The 15,950-nt window shown below is 32.4% G+C and overlaps 1 protein-coding gene across 1 annotated transcript; it reads right to left on the bottom strand.

Moving 5' to 3' along the window:
- Positions 1-7,440: 7,440 nt before the first annotated feature.
- LOC123673400 lies at positions 7,441-14,853 on the bottom strand. Its single transcript, XM_045607886.1, has 2 exons — positions 14,558-14,853; positions 7,441-10,510 (listed from the first exon to the last, which is right to left on the bottom strand). Exons 1-2 carry the CDS (start codon positions 14,851-14,853, stop codon positions 7,441-7,443), a joined length of 3,366 nt encoding a protein of 1,121 aa, XP_045463842.1.
- Between the last annotated feature and the right edge of the window lie 1,097 nt (positions 14,854-15,950).

Consider the following 15,950-nt stretch of genomic DNA (forward strand, 5'->3'; position numbering starts at 1 on the left):
AATGTACATACAATTCTGGAAATAAATACCTATTATTATTATTATCCTAAATTTCAATATATAACCTTCAAATTTAAGGGAGATAAGGGGTGTGTACCATGATCCTATTACACCCGGTATGTATATTGATGACCATAAGGTTAGCTTCCTCCAAAACAGTTTCCATTATGCATACAGTACCAGGAATACGAAAAAAAAAGATGAAATATAATGACTGTCATTTAATTTTCGATTTAAAATGAATTTCGAACAAGTAGAAACCAAGCCAATCCACAGTATTATTTAGAATTAGGATAAAATATAACAAAATGAAAAAATTGTTTTCCGAGAAGTAAATCAAAAATTTTCACAGCCTTGAAGTCACAGATAAAGGCCACTCCTACTGTTTTTTTTGAGCTGATTCGCGTGTGAGCTTCTCCTACTATCGGTCCATTTGATTGAAGATGGTTGAAATATGTGCAGTCAGTTTTTGATAATTACCTGAAGCACGCAAGATTTGGTGTTTAAACACGAAATCCAATAATAATCCAAAGACAGTTTGAGGTCGTTTATACAAGAAATTCGTAATTGCCTCTGAAAAGATAAATGATTGTTTTATTGTTGGTTTTTTTCATTCAGACTCAAGACAATTATCTTGTCTATGTCTGTGACCTTTTTCATTGAGGAGAAATATAAAAACTATGAAATTTGTGACAAGAAGTAAATAATACAACTCATTGTAGCTTTTCATCGAAAAAATTTATCTAGGATCAATCGAGTAATTTGAAAAGGAAAAAATTTTATTCGAATGTCTAATATGTATTTAGATATACATATATGTGTTTGAAATGAAAATAACCATATTGTACCTTTCAAACAGCGAATTACAGCCATCTATTAGTAAGTTATTATTAAATGCCATTTCATGAGCCATAATAGCTTGACAAATAAACATTTTAAAAAACTTGTAAGAAGTCATCAAACAATAGTGACTTATCTGATAACATCATGCATAAAAAATTATTAATCCATTTTTTAATTACAAACAGATAGTTGAATAACTTTAAGAAGAAAGTATGAGAATTATTCAACTATCTATCAGTAAATAATTAAATAATGCTTTAATGACCATAACGTGATCAGATAAGCAGAAAAAGTTAGACGCTTTTCTTGAAGTTTTTTTAAAATGTTTATTTGTTTTATAATTTTTTTTTCGTGGTATTTATTTATCACTGACCCCTGAACAATAAGAATTTAGTTGCTGATATCAGGACCTAATTTAGTTTATTCACAAATTCTTATGGATACCTCTGTTATCTATTAGAAAGTTAAATAATGGTTTAATGAACGTGGCATCATCAGATAACCAACAAAAGTTTGACTTAGGTACTCTTAATGAGTGTAGGTACATTTAAAATATTTATTTGTCATATTTATAATGACTTACCTAATGAGGTTGACGGCCATTCTGAAAATTTTAACTATCTAATGTATTATCAGATGAATAATTCTTGGAATGTATCTGTCAACAAATAAGAAACGACAGTTTAACCCTTTTTTGAAATATTTATTTTTACCAAGGTGATAAAATAAATCAGATATAATTGAACGAAAATAAAAATCATATTCTCTTTTCACATTGTTTAGATTGAATTTCGAAACGTTCAACTAAAGAACGAAATCAGTTTGAGTAGTTTGATACTTCAAAATAAATATCGATATGTAATTAATACACTTTGTTACTTCATATAATGTGAAAATACAAGTAAATGAATGGGGACATTTTTTATTCTATTCATTCCACCTTCAATGCATTTTGTGAAAACCCATATTAATGAACGGCAAAAAAAAATGACGTCCCAAAATGGCGGAAGAATCTAGAATTTCCCCCCCACCCAAAAGTGGGTCCTGGATCCGCGCCTGACGTATTTGAGTACTTAAGTGTGTTGGTACGCTTACTAGCTTAGTATCAGTTCAACAGTGGTGAAGTACAGAACAGATAATTTTAAAGCTAAAAAGATGTCTTTGGATCATTTATATGAGTTCAGTTTCGAAAAGTTGTACAACGACTGTACAGAAAGGTAATGCTTTTACATCATTGTTTTCTTTAATTATTTTTGAAACAATATAATCGAATGTTATCTTCAGTTTCTGAATGTTGCATTTTTATAAAGAAATTTTTGTTCAATATATGTGTATGAAATGAACGATAACCATATTGTACTTATCAAACAGCGAATTAATATGTACTTTTTTTTTCCTAGGGGTATAACTTTTGAGGAAGACTGCAGCGTATGTCTGAGTAGGTTGACTGGAGAACTGTACCTAACCGATTGCAGGCATTGTTTTCACAAAGAATGCATCGACAGGTGGTGCTCCAGTTCTTCCAAATGTTGTCCGATGTGTAGGACAACGTTAATTTTCGAAGGTACCTTCACTATCTTCGATACAAATTGGCAGAATGTCAATATACATCGTTTCGACAAGATGGACAGTGATGAAGAATATGAAGAAGATGAAGAAAGTGTTGAAAGTGAAGAGGAAAATGAAGAAGATAATAAAGAAGAAACCAACAGGGAAATTTAATTTAAGAGTGATGTTTCCTTCATTAAATTTCCCCTGGTTTATATATCTATAAACTCTTGTTATTTTTGTTTGAGAACAATTCCTATTTTCAGGATTGTAAAAATGTGAATCCTACCAGGATAATGATTGAATATCTATTACCTATTCACAGACTAACGAGTACAGAGCGTAATAATTACTAAATCAGTATGAAACTGTTCAATCATTTACCTAGAAAAATAAGATCAATTAAAGAAATTAAACTCTTCAAGAGACAATTATTCGAACTGTTAATTAAATGTGAACCATATTCTTTAAATGAATTTATAGTCTTTTGTCATGTACAAATATCATAGATATATTAGTTCATTGATTTATTTTTTTGTAAGGAATTTGTGACTTGTTTTTATCATTTTGTAATGAACATACAATTCTGGAAATAAATACCTATTATTATTATTATTATTATCCTAAATTTCAATCTATAACCTTCAAATTTAAGGGAGATAAGGGGTGTGTACCATGATCCTATTACACCCGGTATGTATATTGATGACCATAAGGTTAGCTTCCTCCAAAACAGTTTCCATTATGCATACAGTACCAGGAATACGAAAAAAAAGATGAAATATAATGACTGTCATTTAATTTTCGATTTAAAATGAATTTCGAACAAGTAGAAACCAAGCCAATCCACAGTATTATTTAGAATTAGGATAAAAGATAACAAAATGAAAAAATTGTTTTCCGAGAAGTAAATCAAAAATTTTCACAGCCTTGAAGTCACAGATAAAGGCCACTCCTACTGTTTTTTTTGAGCTGATTCGCGTGTGAGCTTCTCCTACTATCGGTCTATTTGATTGAAGATGGTTGAAATATGTGCAGTCAGTTTTTGATAATTACCTGAAGCACGCAAGATTTGGTGTTTAAACACGAAATCCAATAATAATCCAAAGACAGTTTGAGGTCGTTTATACAAGAAATTCGTAATTGCCTCTGAAAAGATAAATGATTGTTTTATTGTTGGTTTTTTTCATTCAGACTCAAGACAATTATCTTGTCTATGTCTGTGACCTTTTTCATTGAGGAGAAATATAAAAACTATGAAATTTGTGACAAGAAGTAAATAATACAACTCATTGTAGCTTTTCATCGAAAAAATTTATCTAGGATCAATCGAGTAATTTGAAAAGGAAAAAATTTTATTCGAATGTCTAATATGTATTTAGATATACATATATGTGTTTGAAATGAAAATAACCATATTGTACCTTTCAAACAGCGAATTACAGCCATCTATTAGTAAGTTATTATTAAATGCCATTTCATGAGCCATAATAGCTTGACAAATAAACATTTTAAAAAACTTGTAAGAAGTCATCAAACAATAGTGACTTATCTGATAACATCATGCATAAAAAATTATTAATCCATTTTTTAATTACAAACAGATAGTTGAATAACTTTAAGAAGAAAGTATGAGAATTATTCAACTATCTATCAGTAAATAATTAAATAATGTTTTAATGACCATAACGTGATCAGATAAGCAGAAAAAGTTAGACGCTTTTCTTGAAGTTTTTTTAAAATGTTTATTTGTTTTATAATTTTTTTTTCGTGGTATTTATTTATCACTGACCCCTGAACAATAAGAATTTAGTTGCTGATATCAGGACCTAATTTAGTTTATTCACAAATTCTTATGGATACCTCTGTTATCTATTAGAAAGTTAAATAATGGTTTAATGAACGTGGCATCATCAGATAACCAACAAAAGTTTGACTTAGGTACTCTTAATGAGTGTAGGTACATTTAAAATATTTATTTGTCATATTTATAATGACTTACCTAATGAGGTTGACGGCCATTCTGAAAATTTTAACTATCTAATGTATTATCAGATGAATAATTCTTGGAATGTATCTGTCAACAAATAAGAAACGACAGTTTAACCCTTTTTTGAAATATTTATTTTTACCAAGGTGATAAAATAAATCAGATATAATTGAACGAAAATAAAAATCATATTCTCTTTTCACATTGTTTAGATTGAATTTCGAAATCAGTTTGAGTAGTTTGATACTTCAAAATAAATATCGATATGTAATTAATACACTTTGTTACTTCATATAATGTGAAAATACAAGTAAATGAATGGGGACATTTTTTATTCTATTCATTCCACCTTCAATGCATTTTGTGAAAACCCATATTAATGAACGGCAAAAAAAAATGACGTCCCAAAATGGCGGAAGAATCTAGAATTTCCCCCCCCCCCAAAAGTGGGTCCTGGATCCGCGCCTGACGTATTTGAGTACTTAAGTGTGTTGGTACGCTTACTAGCTTAGTATCAGTTCAACAGTGGTGAAGTACAGAACAGATAATTTTAAAGCTAAAAAGATGTCTTTGGATCATTTATATGAGTTCAGTTTCGAAAAGTTGTACAACGACTGTACAGAAAGGTAATGCTTTTACATCATTGTTTTCTTTAATTATTTTTGAAACAATATAATCGAATGTTATCTTCAGTTTCTGAATGTTGCATTTTTATAAAGAAATTTTTGTTCAATATATGTGTATGAAATGAACGATAACCATATTGTACCTATCAAACAGCGAATTAATATGTACTTTTTTTTTCCTAGGGGTATAACTTTTGAGGAAGACTGCAGCGTATGTCTGAGTAGGTTGACTGGAGAACTGTACCTAACCGATTGCAGGCATTGTTTTCACAAAGAATGCATCGACAGGTGGTGCTCCAGTTCTTCCAAATGTTGTCCGATGTGTAGGACAACGTTAATTTTCGAAGGTACCTTCACTATCTTCGATACAAATTGGCAGAATGTCAATATACATCGTTTCGACAAGATGAACAGTGATGAAGAATATGAAGAAGATGAAGAAAGTGTTGAAAGTGAAGAGGAAAATGAAGAAGATAATAAAGAAGAAACCAACAGGGAAATTTAATTTAAGAGTGATGTTTCTTTCATTAAATTTCCCCTGGTTTATATATCTATAAACTCTTGTTATTTTTGTTTGAGAACAATTCCTATTTTCAGGATTGTAAAAATGTGAATCCTACCAGGATAATGATTGAATATCTATTACCTATTCACAGACTAACGAGTACAGAGCGTAATAATTACTAAATCAGTATGAAACTGTTCAATCATTTACCTAGAAAAATAAGATCAATTAAAGAAATTAAACTCTTCAAGAGACAATTATTCGAACTGTTAATTAAATGTGAACCATATTCTTTAAATGAATTTATAGTCTTTTGTCATGTACAAATATCATAGATATATTAGTTCATTGATTTATTTTTTTGTAAGGAATTTGTGACTTGTTTTTATCATTTTGTAATGTACATACAATTCTGGAAATAAATACCTATTATTATTATTATTATTATCCTAAATTTCAATCTATAACCTTCAAATTCAAGGGAGATAAGGGGTGTGTACCATGATCCTATTACACCCGGTATGTATATTGATGACCATAAGGTTAGCTTCCTCCAAAACAGTTTCCATTATGCATACAGTACCAGGAATACGAAAAAAAAAGATGAAATATAATGACTGTCATTTAATTTTCGATTTAAAATGAATTTCGAACAAGTAGAAACCAAGCCAATCCACAGTATTATTTAGAATTAGGATAAAATATAACAAAATGAAAAAATTGTTTTCCGAGAAGTAAATCAAAAATTTTCACAGCCTTGAAGTCACAGATAAAGGCCACTCCTACTGTTTTTTTTGAGCTGATTCGCGTGTGAGCTTCTCCTACTATCGGTCTATTTGATTGAAGATGGTTGAAATATGTGCAGTCAGTTTTTGATAATTACCTGAAGCACGCAAGATTTGGTGTTTAAACACGAAATCCAATAATAATCCAAAGACAGTTTGAGGTCGTTTATACAAGAAATTCGTAATTGCCTCTGAAAAGATAAATGATTGTTTTATTGTTGGTTTTTTTCATTCAGACTCAAGACAATTATCTTGTCTATGTCTGTGACCTTTTTCATTGAGGAGAAATATAAAAACTATGAAATTTGTGACAAGAAGTAAATAATACAACTCATTGTAGCTTTTCATCGGAAAAATTTATCTAGGATCAATCGAGTAATTTGAAAAGGAAAAAATTTTATTCGAATGTCTAATATGTATTTAGATATACATATATGTGTTTGAAATGAAAATAACCATATTGTACCTTTCAAACAGCGAATTACAGCCATCTATTAGTAAGTTATTATTAAATGCCATTTCATGAGCCATAATAGCTTGACAAATAAACATTTTAAAAAACTTGTAAGAAGTCATCAAACAATAGTGACTTATCTGATAACATCATGCATAAAAAATTATCAATCCATTTTTTAATTACAAACAGATAGTTGAATAACTTTAAGAAGAAAGTATGAGAATTATTCAACTATCTATCAGTAAATAATTAAATAATGCTTTAATGACCATAACGTGATCAGATAAGCAGAAAAAGTTAGACGCTTTTCTTGAAGTTTTTTTAAAATGTTTATTTGTTTTATAATTTTTTTTTCGTGGTATTTATTTATCACTGACCCCTGAACAATAAGAATTTAGTTGCTGATATCAGGACCTAATTTAGTTTATTCACAAATTCTTATGGATACCTCTGTTATCTATTAGAAAGTTAAATAATGGTGTAAATTCAAATGTGAAATTCTTCAATAACTTTTTTATTTGAAAACTTGACAATTCAGAACTATCAAAAAACTAAACTCCCTTGATTTCCTGTTCACTCGTCTGTCAAATTAAAAAATGAATTTGGCCTTAACATTTCTCCCCCCTGTGAAGAACTTAAATCTTCACTAAGTGGTCGGAAGGATGCACAGCTTCGTAACAGGTCTTTTATAAATGCCTTTCTTCGTTTGAATTTTTGCCACCCTCACAATACCATAATTTCCTTGGTTTTCCCAAAAACGATGGTCCGCTAAACCAATCTCCATCTTGTTTAAGATCGATATTTTTCAATTCTTTGGTAGCCTGATCTGCTACATTTTCTTCAGAAGGATCCCAGTGCCACTGGAAAACATCTGCATTTTCATGGATTTCTCCTATTCGACATGACACGAACATAGGAAACCTTCTCGACTGGGATCTTATTTGTTTAAGTACCACCAATGAATCAGTCCAATAATGTGTTTCGCGAATTTTATGTTCAACTTCTTCCCATATTTTCTTGGATAGTCTGCATGCCAACACTGCTCCTTGTAGCTCTAATTTGGGTATGATTTGATGAGTCAATGGCGCAACTTTATACTCAGCAGTAACAAAGCAGACATGTGTTTCAGTATTATCCTCCTTTTCTTCTGTTCTGAAGTAAGCAACATAGGAATAAGCCTTATCACGCGCATCACAAAACACATTCGCCTTTATGATCAAAGTTGCCAAAAACCCGAAAGGATCAAATATTGACATGATGATCCGCAAGACCTTCCGTTTCGTTGGTGCTATTGATCCTGATGTTTTTTCAATAGGAATTTTGTGAAAGTTCAGCGAATATATGAATTGGTCAGTTTCTGGAGACCAAGACAATCCAAGAACTCTTTTGATTTCTTGTGAATCAATTTTAATGTTTTTTTCTGATTCAGCACGAAGACATTTTGGAATTGATTCTAGAACCCTCTTGGAGTTACTAATCCATTTCACCATTTCAAAACCAGCTTGATTATGAACATAAATTACATCTCGTACTCTTTGAATAGCTTCCTCGTATGTGCTACATGAATCCAAATAATCGTCAACATAATGTTGTCTCTTCATTGCTCTGCTTATTCCAGGGAATTTATCTTCGAAACATTCAGCATTCCTGTTCTTGATGAATTGGGCTACGGATGGAGAAGACACGGCACCGAAGATCATAACATTCATTTCATAAACATCCGGAATTCCACCAAGGTTATTTTCATCATGCCAAAGAAATCGTTGAGCACATCGATCTTCCTTTTTTATTAACACTTGGTGAAACATTTCCCTGATGTCCCCACTAAATGCAATTTTTCCCTGCCTAAAGCGCCATAAAACGGAAACCAAGGAAGGAACAAAGTCTGGACCTTGTAGTAAAAAGTCATTGAGGCTATATCCAAATGATCTTGCAGCAGCGTCAAAGACAAGTCTAATTTTACCGGGCTTATGGACGTTCCACACTGCAAAATGTGGTAAAAACCAGTTTCTCGGATTTTCTGTAATCTCCTCTAACTCTAATTTTCTTGCATAACCCTTGTTGATGTAATCCTGGATCTTCTCACGGTACTGCTTTGCGAATTCACAATCTTTCTTCATTTTCCTCTCCATGCAGGAAAGACGGTTGAGTGCGTTTACTTTGCTGTCAGGAAATGCGACATCCATATTTCTCCAAAGGTGTCCAATTTCCCAACGGTTACCAATTCTTTTAGCTGTGCTATTCATGATTTCAAGTGCTTTGCGATCTTCTACTGAGCTGATGATTTTTTCATTCACTCCGAAAGCTTCTAACTTGAAACTATCTTTCACCATACGATGGAGTTCATCATCTTCAATATGTCGGCAACAAAGAGTTGCATGATTCATTTCATTTCCATCAGTTGAATCAGTGAGTGCTCCATGAATAGTCCAACCTAATTTGGATTTGGACATTATAGGTTGATTCATTTTTGGTTGTATGACCTGACGTGATATAATTAGTCCGCAATTGTCTTGGCCAATGAGAATTTCTGGAGTTGCATTCTCCACGGTCTCTAGAATTTTCCGGTTCAAATGTGGGATATTCTGAGACAAAAGATCTACATTGATTTTCTGGTTTGGTATACTCAAGTTTTTAACAGTCCTCAAATTTTTCAGATTATAGAAGATTTGTTTATTGCTGTCGGCAGAAATATCAACATCAACCATTTTCGATTCATCCTCGAAATGGGTAATGTTATTTGTCCATTGAAAACGGAGTGGAACGATGGGTCCAGAGAGGTTCAATTTCATAGCTAAATTTTCATCCATCATCGAGCATGTGGAGCCTTCATCGAATAAGGCAAATGTCTTGATTTCATTATAAGGCCCACGAAGTATAACTGGTGCTATTCTCAGCAGAGTTTTTTGATCCACATCGTTCAATTTCGCACAAAATTCACTCGAAGCTGCTGTTTTATCTTGTAAAGTTGGATATGAGCTGTTTGGATCTCTTGCCAGATGAAGAAGACTGCTATGCTTTCCTTTACAACCCATTATACCACATCTCGTTCTGAGGAAACATTTATTAGCCATGTGACCCAATTGGAGACATAGAAAACATAATCTCAAATTCATAACTGATTGTCTTCTTTCTGGTATAGTCTTCTCTATGAATTCACCACATTCCTCTATTTTATGATTCGTTCTCTGGCAAAATACACAAACTTTGGAATTTTCTGCCTTTCTCGGCTCGGACTTTTTTGAAAAACTAACTGTTTCTTTCCTTGACATGTGTTTACTTCTCTGGAATGGATTACTTGTAGAAGCCATAGAATTTACCTCTTCTTCGTACCAATTTGCAAAATCTTCAAGGGATGTTGGTATTCCCTGTAAATCTTTCTGATATTTATATTTTCCCCAGTTGTACTTTTGTATGGTGGGAAGTTTTTCAACAATATTCACTAACATTTCCGGATTGAACAAATATAGTGAAGAATTAACATTTCTCATCGTGACCACCATATTAGTAACTGCGTTTGAGAAAAAAATACAGGATTCCAAACTGTCTTCTTTTACAGGGCTGATTTTCTTCACTTTTTCCATGAGAGATAGAACAATCCATTCAGGTCTACCAAAATTCATCTCGAGCATATTGATTATCCTTGAAACATTGCTTGGAGATATTAGAAGAGCTTTAACAGTTTCCCTAGCTTTTCCCTTGAGTGCTCTATCAAGACGAATGAGGTTATCCTGGTCTGATAATCCTTCATTCCACCTTCAATGCATGTTGTGAAAACCCATATTAATGAACGGCAAAAAAAAATGACGTCCCAAAATGGCGGAAGAATCTAGAATTTCCCCCCCCCCCAAAAGTGGGTCCTGGATCCGCGCCTGACGTATTTGAGTACTTAAGTGTGTTGGTACGCTTACTAGCTTAGTATCAGTTCAACAGTGGTGAAGTACAGAACAGATAATTTTAAAGCTAAAAAGATGTCTTTGGATCATTTATATGAGTTCAGTTTCGAAAAGTTGTACAACGACTGTACAGAAAGGTAATGCTTTTACATCATTGTTTTCTTTAATTATTTTTGAAACAATATAATCGAATGTTATCTTCAGTTTCTGAATGTTGCATTTTTATAAAGAAATTTTTGTTCAATATATGTGTATGAAATGAACGATAACCATATTGTACCTATCAAACAGCGAATTAATATGTACTTTTTTTTTCCTAGGGGTATAACTTTTGAGGAAGACTGCAGCGTATGTCTGAGTAGGTTGACTGGAGAACTGTACCTAACCGATTGCAGGCATTGTTTTCACAAAGAATGCATCGACAGGTGGTGCTCCAGTTCTTCCAAATGTTGTCCGATGTGTAGGACAACGTTAATTTTCGAAGGTACCTTCACTATCTTCGATACAAATTGGCAGAATGTCAATATACATCGTTTCGACAAGATGGACAGTGATGAAGAATATGAAGAAGATGAAGAAAGTGTTGAAAGTGAAGAGGAAAATGAAGAAGATAATAAAGAAGAAACCAACAGGGAAATTTAATTTAAGAGTGATGTTTCCTTCATTAAATTTCCCCTGGTTTATATATCTATAAACTCTTGTTATTTTTGTTTGAGAACAATTCCTATTTTCAGGATTGTAAAAATGTGAATCCTACCAGGATAATGATTGAATATCTATTACCTATTCACAGACTAACGAGTACAGAGCGTAATAATTACTAAATCAGTATGAAACTGTTCAATCATTTACCTAGAAAAATAAGATCAATTAAAGAAATTAAACTCTTCAAGAGACAATTATTCGAACTGTTAATTAAATGTGAACCATATTCTTTAAATGAATTTATAGTCTTTTGTCATGTACAAATATCATAGATATATTAGTTCATTGATTTATTTTTTTGTAAGGAATTTGTGACTTGTTTTTATCATTTTGTAATGTACATACAATTCTGGAAATAAATACCTATTATTATTATTATTATTATCCTAAATTTCAATCTATAACCTTCAAATTTAAGGGAGATAAGGGGTGTGTACCATGATCCTATTACACCCGGTATGTATATTGATGACCATAAGGTTAGCTTCCTCCAAAACAATTTCCATTATGCATACAGTACCAGGAATACGAAAAAAAAAGATGAAATATAATGACTGTCATTTAATTTTCGATTTAAAATGAATTTCGAACAAGTAGAAACCAAGCCAATCCACAGTATTATTTAGAATTAGGATAAAATATAACAAAATGAAAAAATTGTTTTCCGAGAAGTAAATCAAAAATTTTCACAGCCTTGAAGTCACAGATAAAGGCCACTCCTACTGTTTTTTTTGAGCTGATTCGCGTGTGAGCTTCTCCTACTATCGGTCTATTTGATTGAAGATGGTTGAAATATGTGCAGTCAGTTTTTGATAATTACCTGAAGCACGCAAGATTTGGTGTTTAAACACGAAATCCAATAATAATCCAAAGACAGTTTGAGGTCGTTTATACAAGAAATTCGTAATTGCCTCTGAAAAGATAAATGATTGTTTTATTGTTGGTTTTTTTCATTCAGACTCAAGACAATTATCTTGTCTATGTCTGTGACCTTTTTCATTGAGGAGAAATATAAAAACTATGAAATTTGTGACAAGAAGTAAATAATACAACTCATTGTAGCTTTTCATCGGAAAAATTTATCTAGGATCAATCGAGTAATTTGAAAAGGAAAAAATTTTATTCGAATGTCTAATATGTATTTAGATATACATATATGTGTTTGAAATGAAAATAACCATATTGTACCTTTCAAACAGCGAATTACAGCCATCTATTAGTAAGTTATTATTAAATGCCATTTCATGAGCCATAATAGCTTGACAAATAAACATTTTAAAAAACTTGTAAGAAGTCATCAAACAATAGTGACTTATCTGATAACATCATGCATAAAAAATTATTAATCCATTTTTTAATTACAAACAGATAGTTGAATAACTTTAAGAAGAAAGTATGAGAATTATTCAACTATCTATCAGTAAATAATTAAATAATGCTTTAATGACCATAACGTGATCAGATAAGCAGAAAAAGTTAGACACTTTTCTTGAAGTTTTTTTAAAATGTTTATTTGTTTTATAATTTTTTTTTCGTGGTATTTATTTATCACTGACCCCTGAACAATAAGAATTTAGTTGCTGATATCAGGACCTAATTTAGTTTATTCACAAATTCTTATGGATACCTCTGTTATCTATTAGAAAGTTAAATAATGGTTTAATGAACGTGGCATCATCAGATAACCAACAAAAGTTTGACTTAGGTACTCTTAATGAGTGTAGGTACATTTAAAATATTTATTTGTCATATTTATAATGACTTACCTAATGAGGTTGACGGCCATTCTGAAAATTTTAACTATCTAATGTATTATCAGATGAATAATTCTTGGAATGTATCTGTCAACAAATAAGAAACGACAGTTTAACCCTTTTTTGAAATATTTATTTTTACCAAGGTGATAAAATAAATCAGATATAATTGAACGAAAATAAAAATCATATTCTCTTTTCACATTGTTTAGATTGAATTTCGAAACGTTCAACTAAAGAACGAAATCAGTTTGAGTAGTTTGATACTTCAAAATAAATATCGATATGTAATTAATACACTTTGTTACTTCATATAATGTGAAAATACAAGTAAATGAATGGGGACATTTTTTATTCTATTCATTCCACCTTCAATGCATTTTGTGAAAAGCCATATTAATGAACGGCAAAAAAAAATGACGTCCCAAAATGGCGGAAGAATCTAGAATTTCCCCCCCCCCCCCAAAAGTGGGTCCTGGATCCGCGCCTGACGTATTTGAGTACTTAAGTGTGTTGGTACGCTTACTAGCTTAGTATCAGTTCAACAGTGGTGAAGTACAGAACAGATAATTTTAAAGCTAAAAAGATGTCTTTGGATCATTTATATGAGTTCAGTTTCGAAAAGTTGTACAACGACTGTACAGAAAGGTAATGCTTTTACATCATTGTTTTCTTTAATTATTTTTGAAACAATATAATCGAATGTTATCTTCAGTTTCTGAATGTTGCATTTTTATAAAGAAATTTTTGTTCAATATATGTGTATGAAATGAACGATAACCATATTGTACCTATCAAACAGCGAATTAATATGTACTTTTTTTTCCTAGGGGTATAACTTTTGAGGAAGACTGCAGCGTATGTCTGAGTAGGTTGACTGGAGAACTGTACCTAACCGATTGCAGGCATTGTTTTCACAAAGAATGCATCGACAGGTGGTGCTCCAGTTCTTCCAAATGTTGTCCGATGTGTAGGACAACGTTAATTTTCGAAGGTACCTTCACTATCTTCGATACAAATTGGCAGAATGTCAATATACATCGTTTCGACAAGATGGACAGTGATGAAGAATATGAAGAAGATGAAGAAAGTGTTGAAAGTGAAGAGGAAAATGAAGAAGATAATAAAGAAGAAACCAACAGGGAAATTTAATTGAAGAGTGATGTTTCCTTCATTAAATTTCCCCTGGTTTATATATCTATAAACTCTTGTTATTTTTGTTTGAGAACAATTCCTATTTTCTTCTTCTTCTTCTTCAAGTGCCATATCCGCGGCGGATTTCGGCAACCATCATAGCTATCTTGACTTTGGAGACAGCGGCTCTAAAGAGATGTTTTGAGCTGCATCCAAACCACTCTCTCAGATTTCTCAGCCATGAGATTCGTCTTCTTCCTACGCCTCTTTTGCCTTCTATTTTCCCCTGCATTATTAATCGTAAGATATTGTACTTCTCGCCTCGCATTATGTGTCCCAAATATTGTAACTTTCTCTCCTTGATGGTACGTTCAACTTCTTTTTCTCTACCGATTCTTCTTAGCACCTCGATGTTGGTGATACGATCCTTCCACGAAACTCTCAGAATTCTTCGGTAGGTCCACATCTCGAAAGAGTTAAGACGCCTCATTGCATCTGCATTTAGCGTCCATGCTTCCACCCCATAATAGAGCACACTGTGTACATAGCATTTTGCCAATCGCAGTTTGAGATGCAATGTCAGATCCTTGCTGCACAGGACTTTTTTCATTCTTATAAAGTTGGAACGAGCTTTTTCTATTCTAGTTTTTATTTCTGCGGTATAGTCATTGTTTTCTGTTATAAGTGTTCCTAAGTAAGTGTATCTTTTTACTCTTTCGACCTGCTGACCTCCAACCAGCAGTATTTCGTTTGTGTCATTGTTCTTGCTAATTTTCATGAACTTGGTTTTTTTTGACATTAAGAGAAAGTCCGTACTTCCCGCTACATCTTAATATCTTGTCCATAACTCTCTCTAAATCCTTCAGACAGTCAGCTATTATTACGGTATCGTCAGCATATCTGATGTTGTTGATCAAGACTCCATTCACCTTTATACCAGCTGTCTCACCTTCCAAGGCTTCTAGTATAATTTGCTCCGAGTACGCATTAAACAACAAGGGCGACAGTATGCAACCTTGCCTGACTCCTCTCTTTATTTCCACTTCCTCAGATCTTTCCTGCCCATTTTTTACTGTGGCCCGTTGGTTGTAATACAGATTTGAAATTAATCTTACATCTTGTTTGTCCAGGTTTTTGTTCTTAAGAAGGTCTATAAGTTGGTCGTGTTTTACCTTATCAAAAGCTTTATTATAGTCTATAAAGCAGATATAGAGGTCGCGATTAACATCCAGGCATCTCTGAGTCAACACATTGAGAGAAAACAATGCCTCTCTTGTGCCAACCCCATTTCGGAAGCCAAATTGACTCTCACTTATATCCAGTTCTAGTTTGGAACGTATTCTGGTATGTATAATTTTAAGGAGAATTTTTAATGTATGTGACATTAAGCTTATGGTTCGGTAGTCGCTGCATTCTCTGGCATTAACTTTTTTCGGTAGACATATGAATGTTGATGTTAACATTTCCTTTGGTATAATTCCTGTATTGTAAATTGTGTTGTATGAACTCACCAAAATATCCATGTTTTTGTCGTTAATTAATTTAAGTAACTCACTTGGTATCTCGTCTGGGCCTGCAGATTTCTTATTTTTCATGGATTCCAGTGCATGTTCAACCTCGCACTTAGTTATTTCAGGTCCCACATCTCCATCTTGATGTTCTGAAGGGGTATTTTCCATTCCATTCCAATTCCTCTATGTATTCCTT

Source organism: Harmonia axyridis, chromosome 2, assembly GCF_914767665.1.
Source record: "Harmonia axyridis chromosome 2, icHarAxyr1.1, whole genome shotgun sequence".
In the NCBI taxonomy this organism is placed as follows: Eukaryota; Metazoa; Arthropoda; class Insecta; order Coleoptera; family Coccinellidae; genus Harmonia; species Harmonia axyridis.

What these genes read in the sequence shown, in the direction of transcription:
- LOC123673400 (XM_045607886.1), bottom strand. Translation starts at nt 14,853, where the DNA reads ATGAAAAAAGTCCTGTGCAGCAAGGATCTGACATTGCATCTCAAACTG. An exon ending in CACATAATGCGAGGCGAGAA is followed by an intron (nt 10,511 to 14,557) that starts GTACAATATCTT and finishes CATGCATTGAAG; the next exon opens with GTGGAATGAAGGATTATCAG.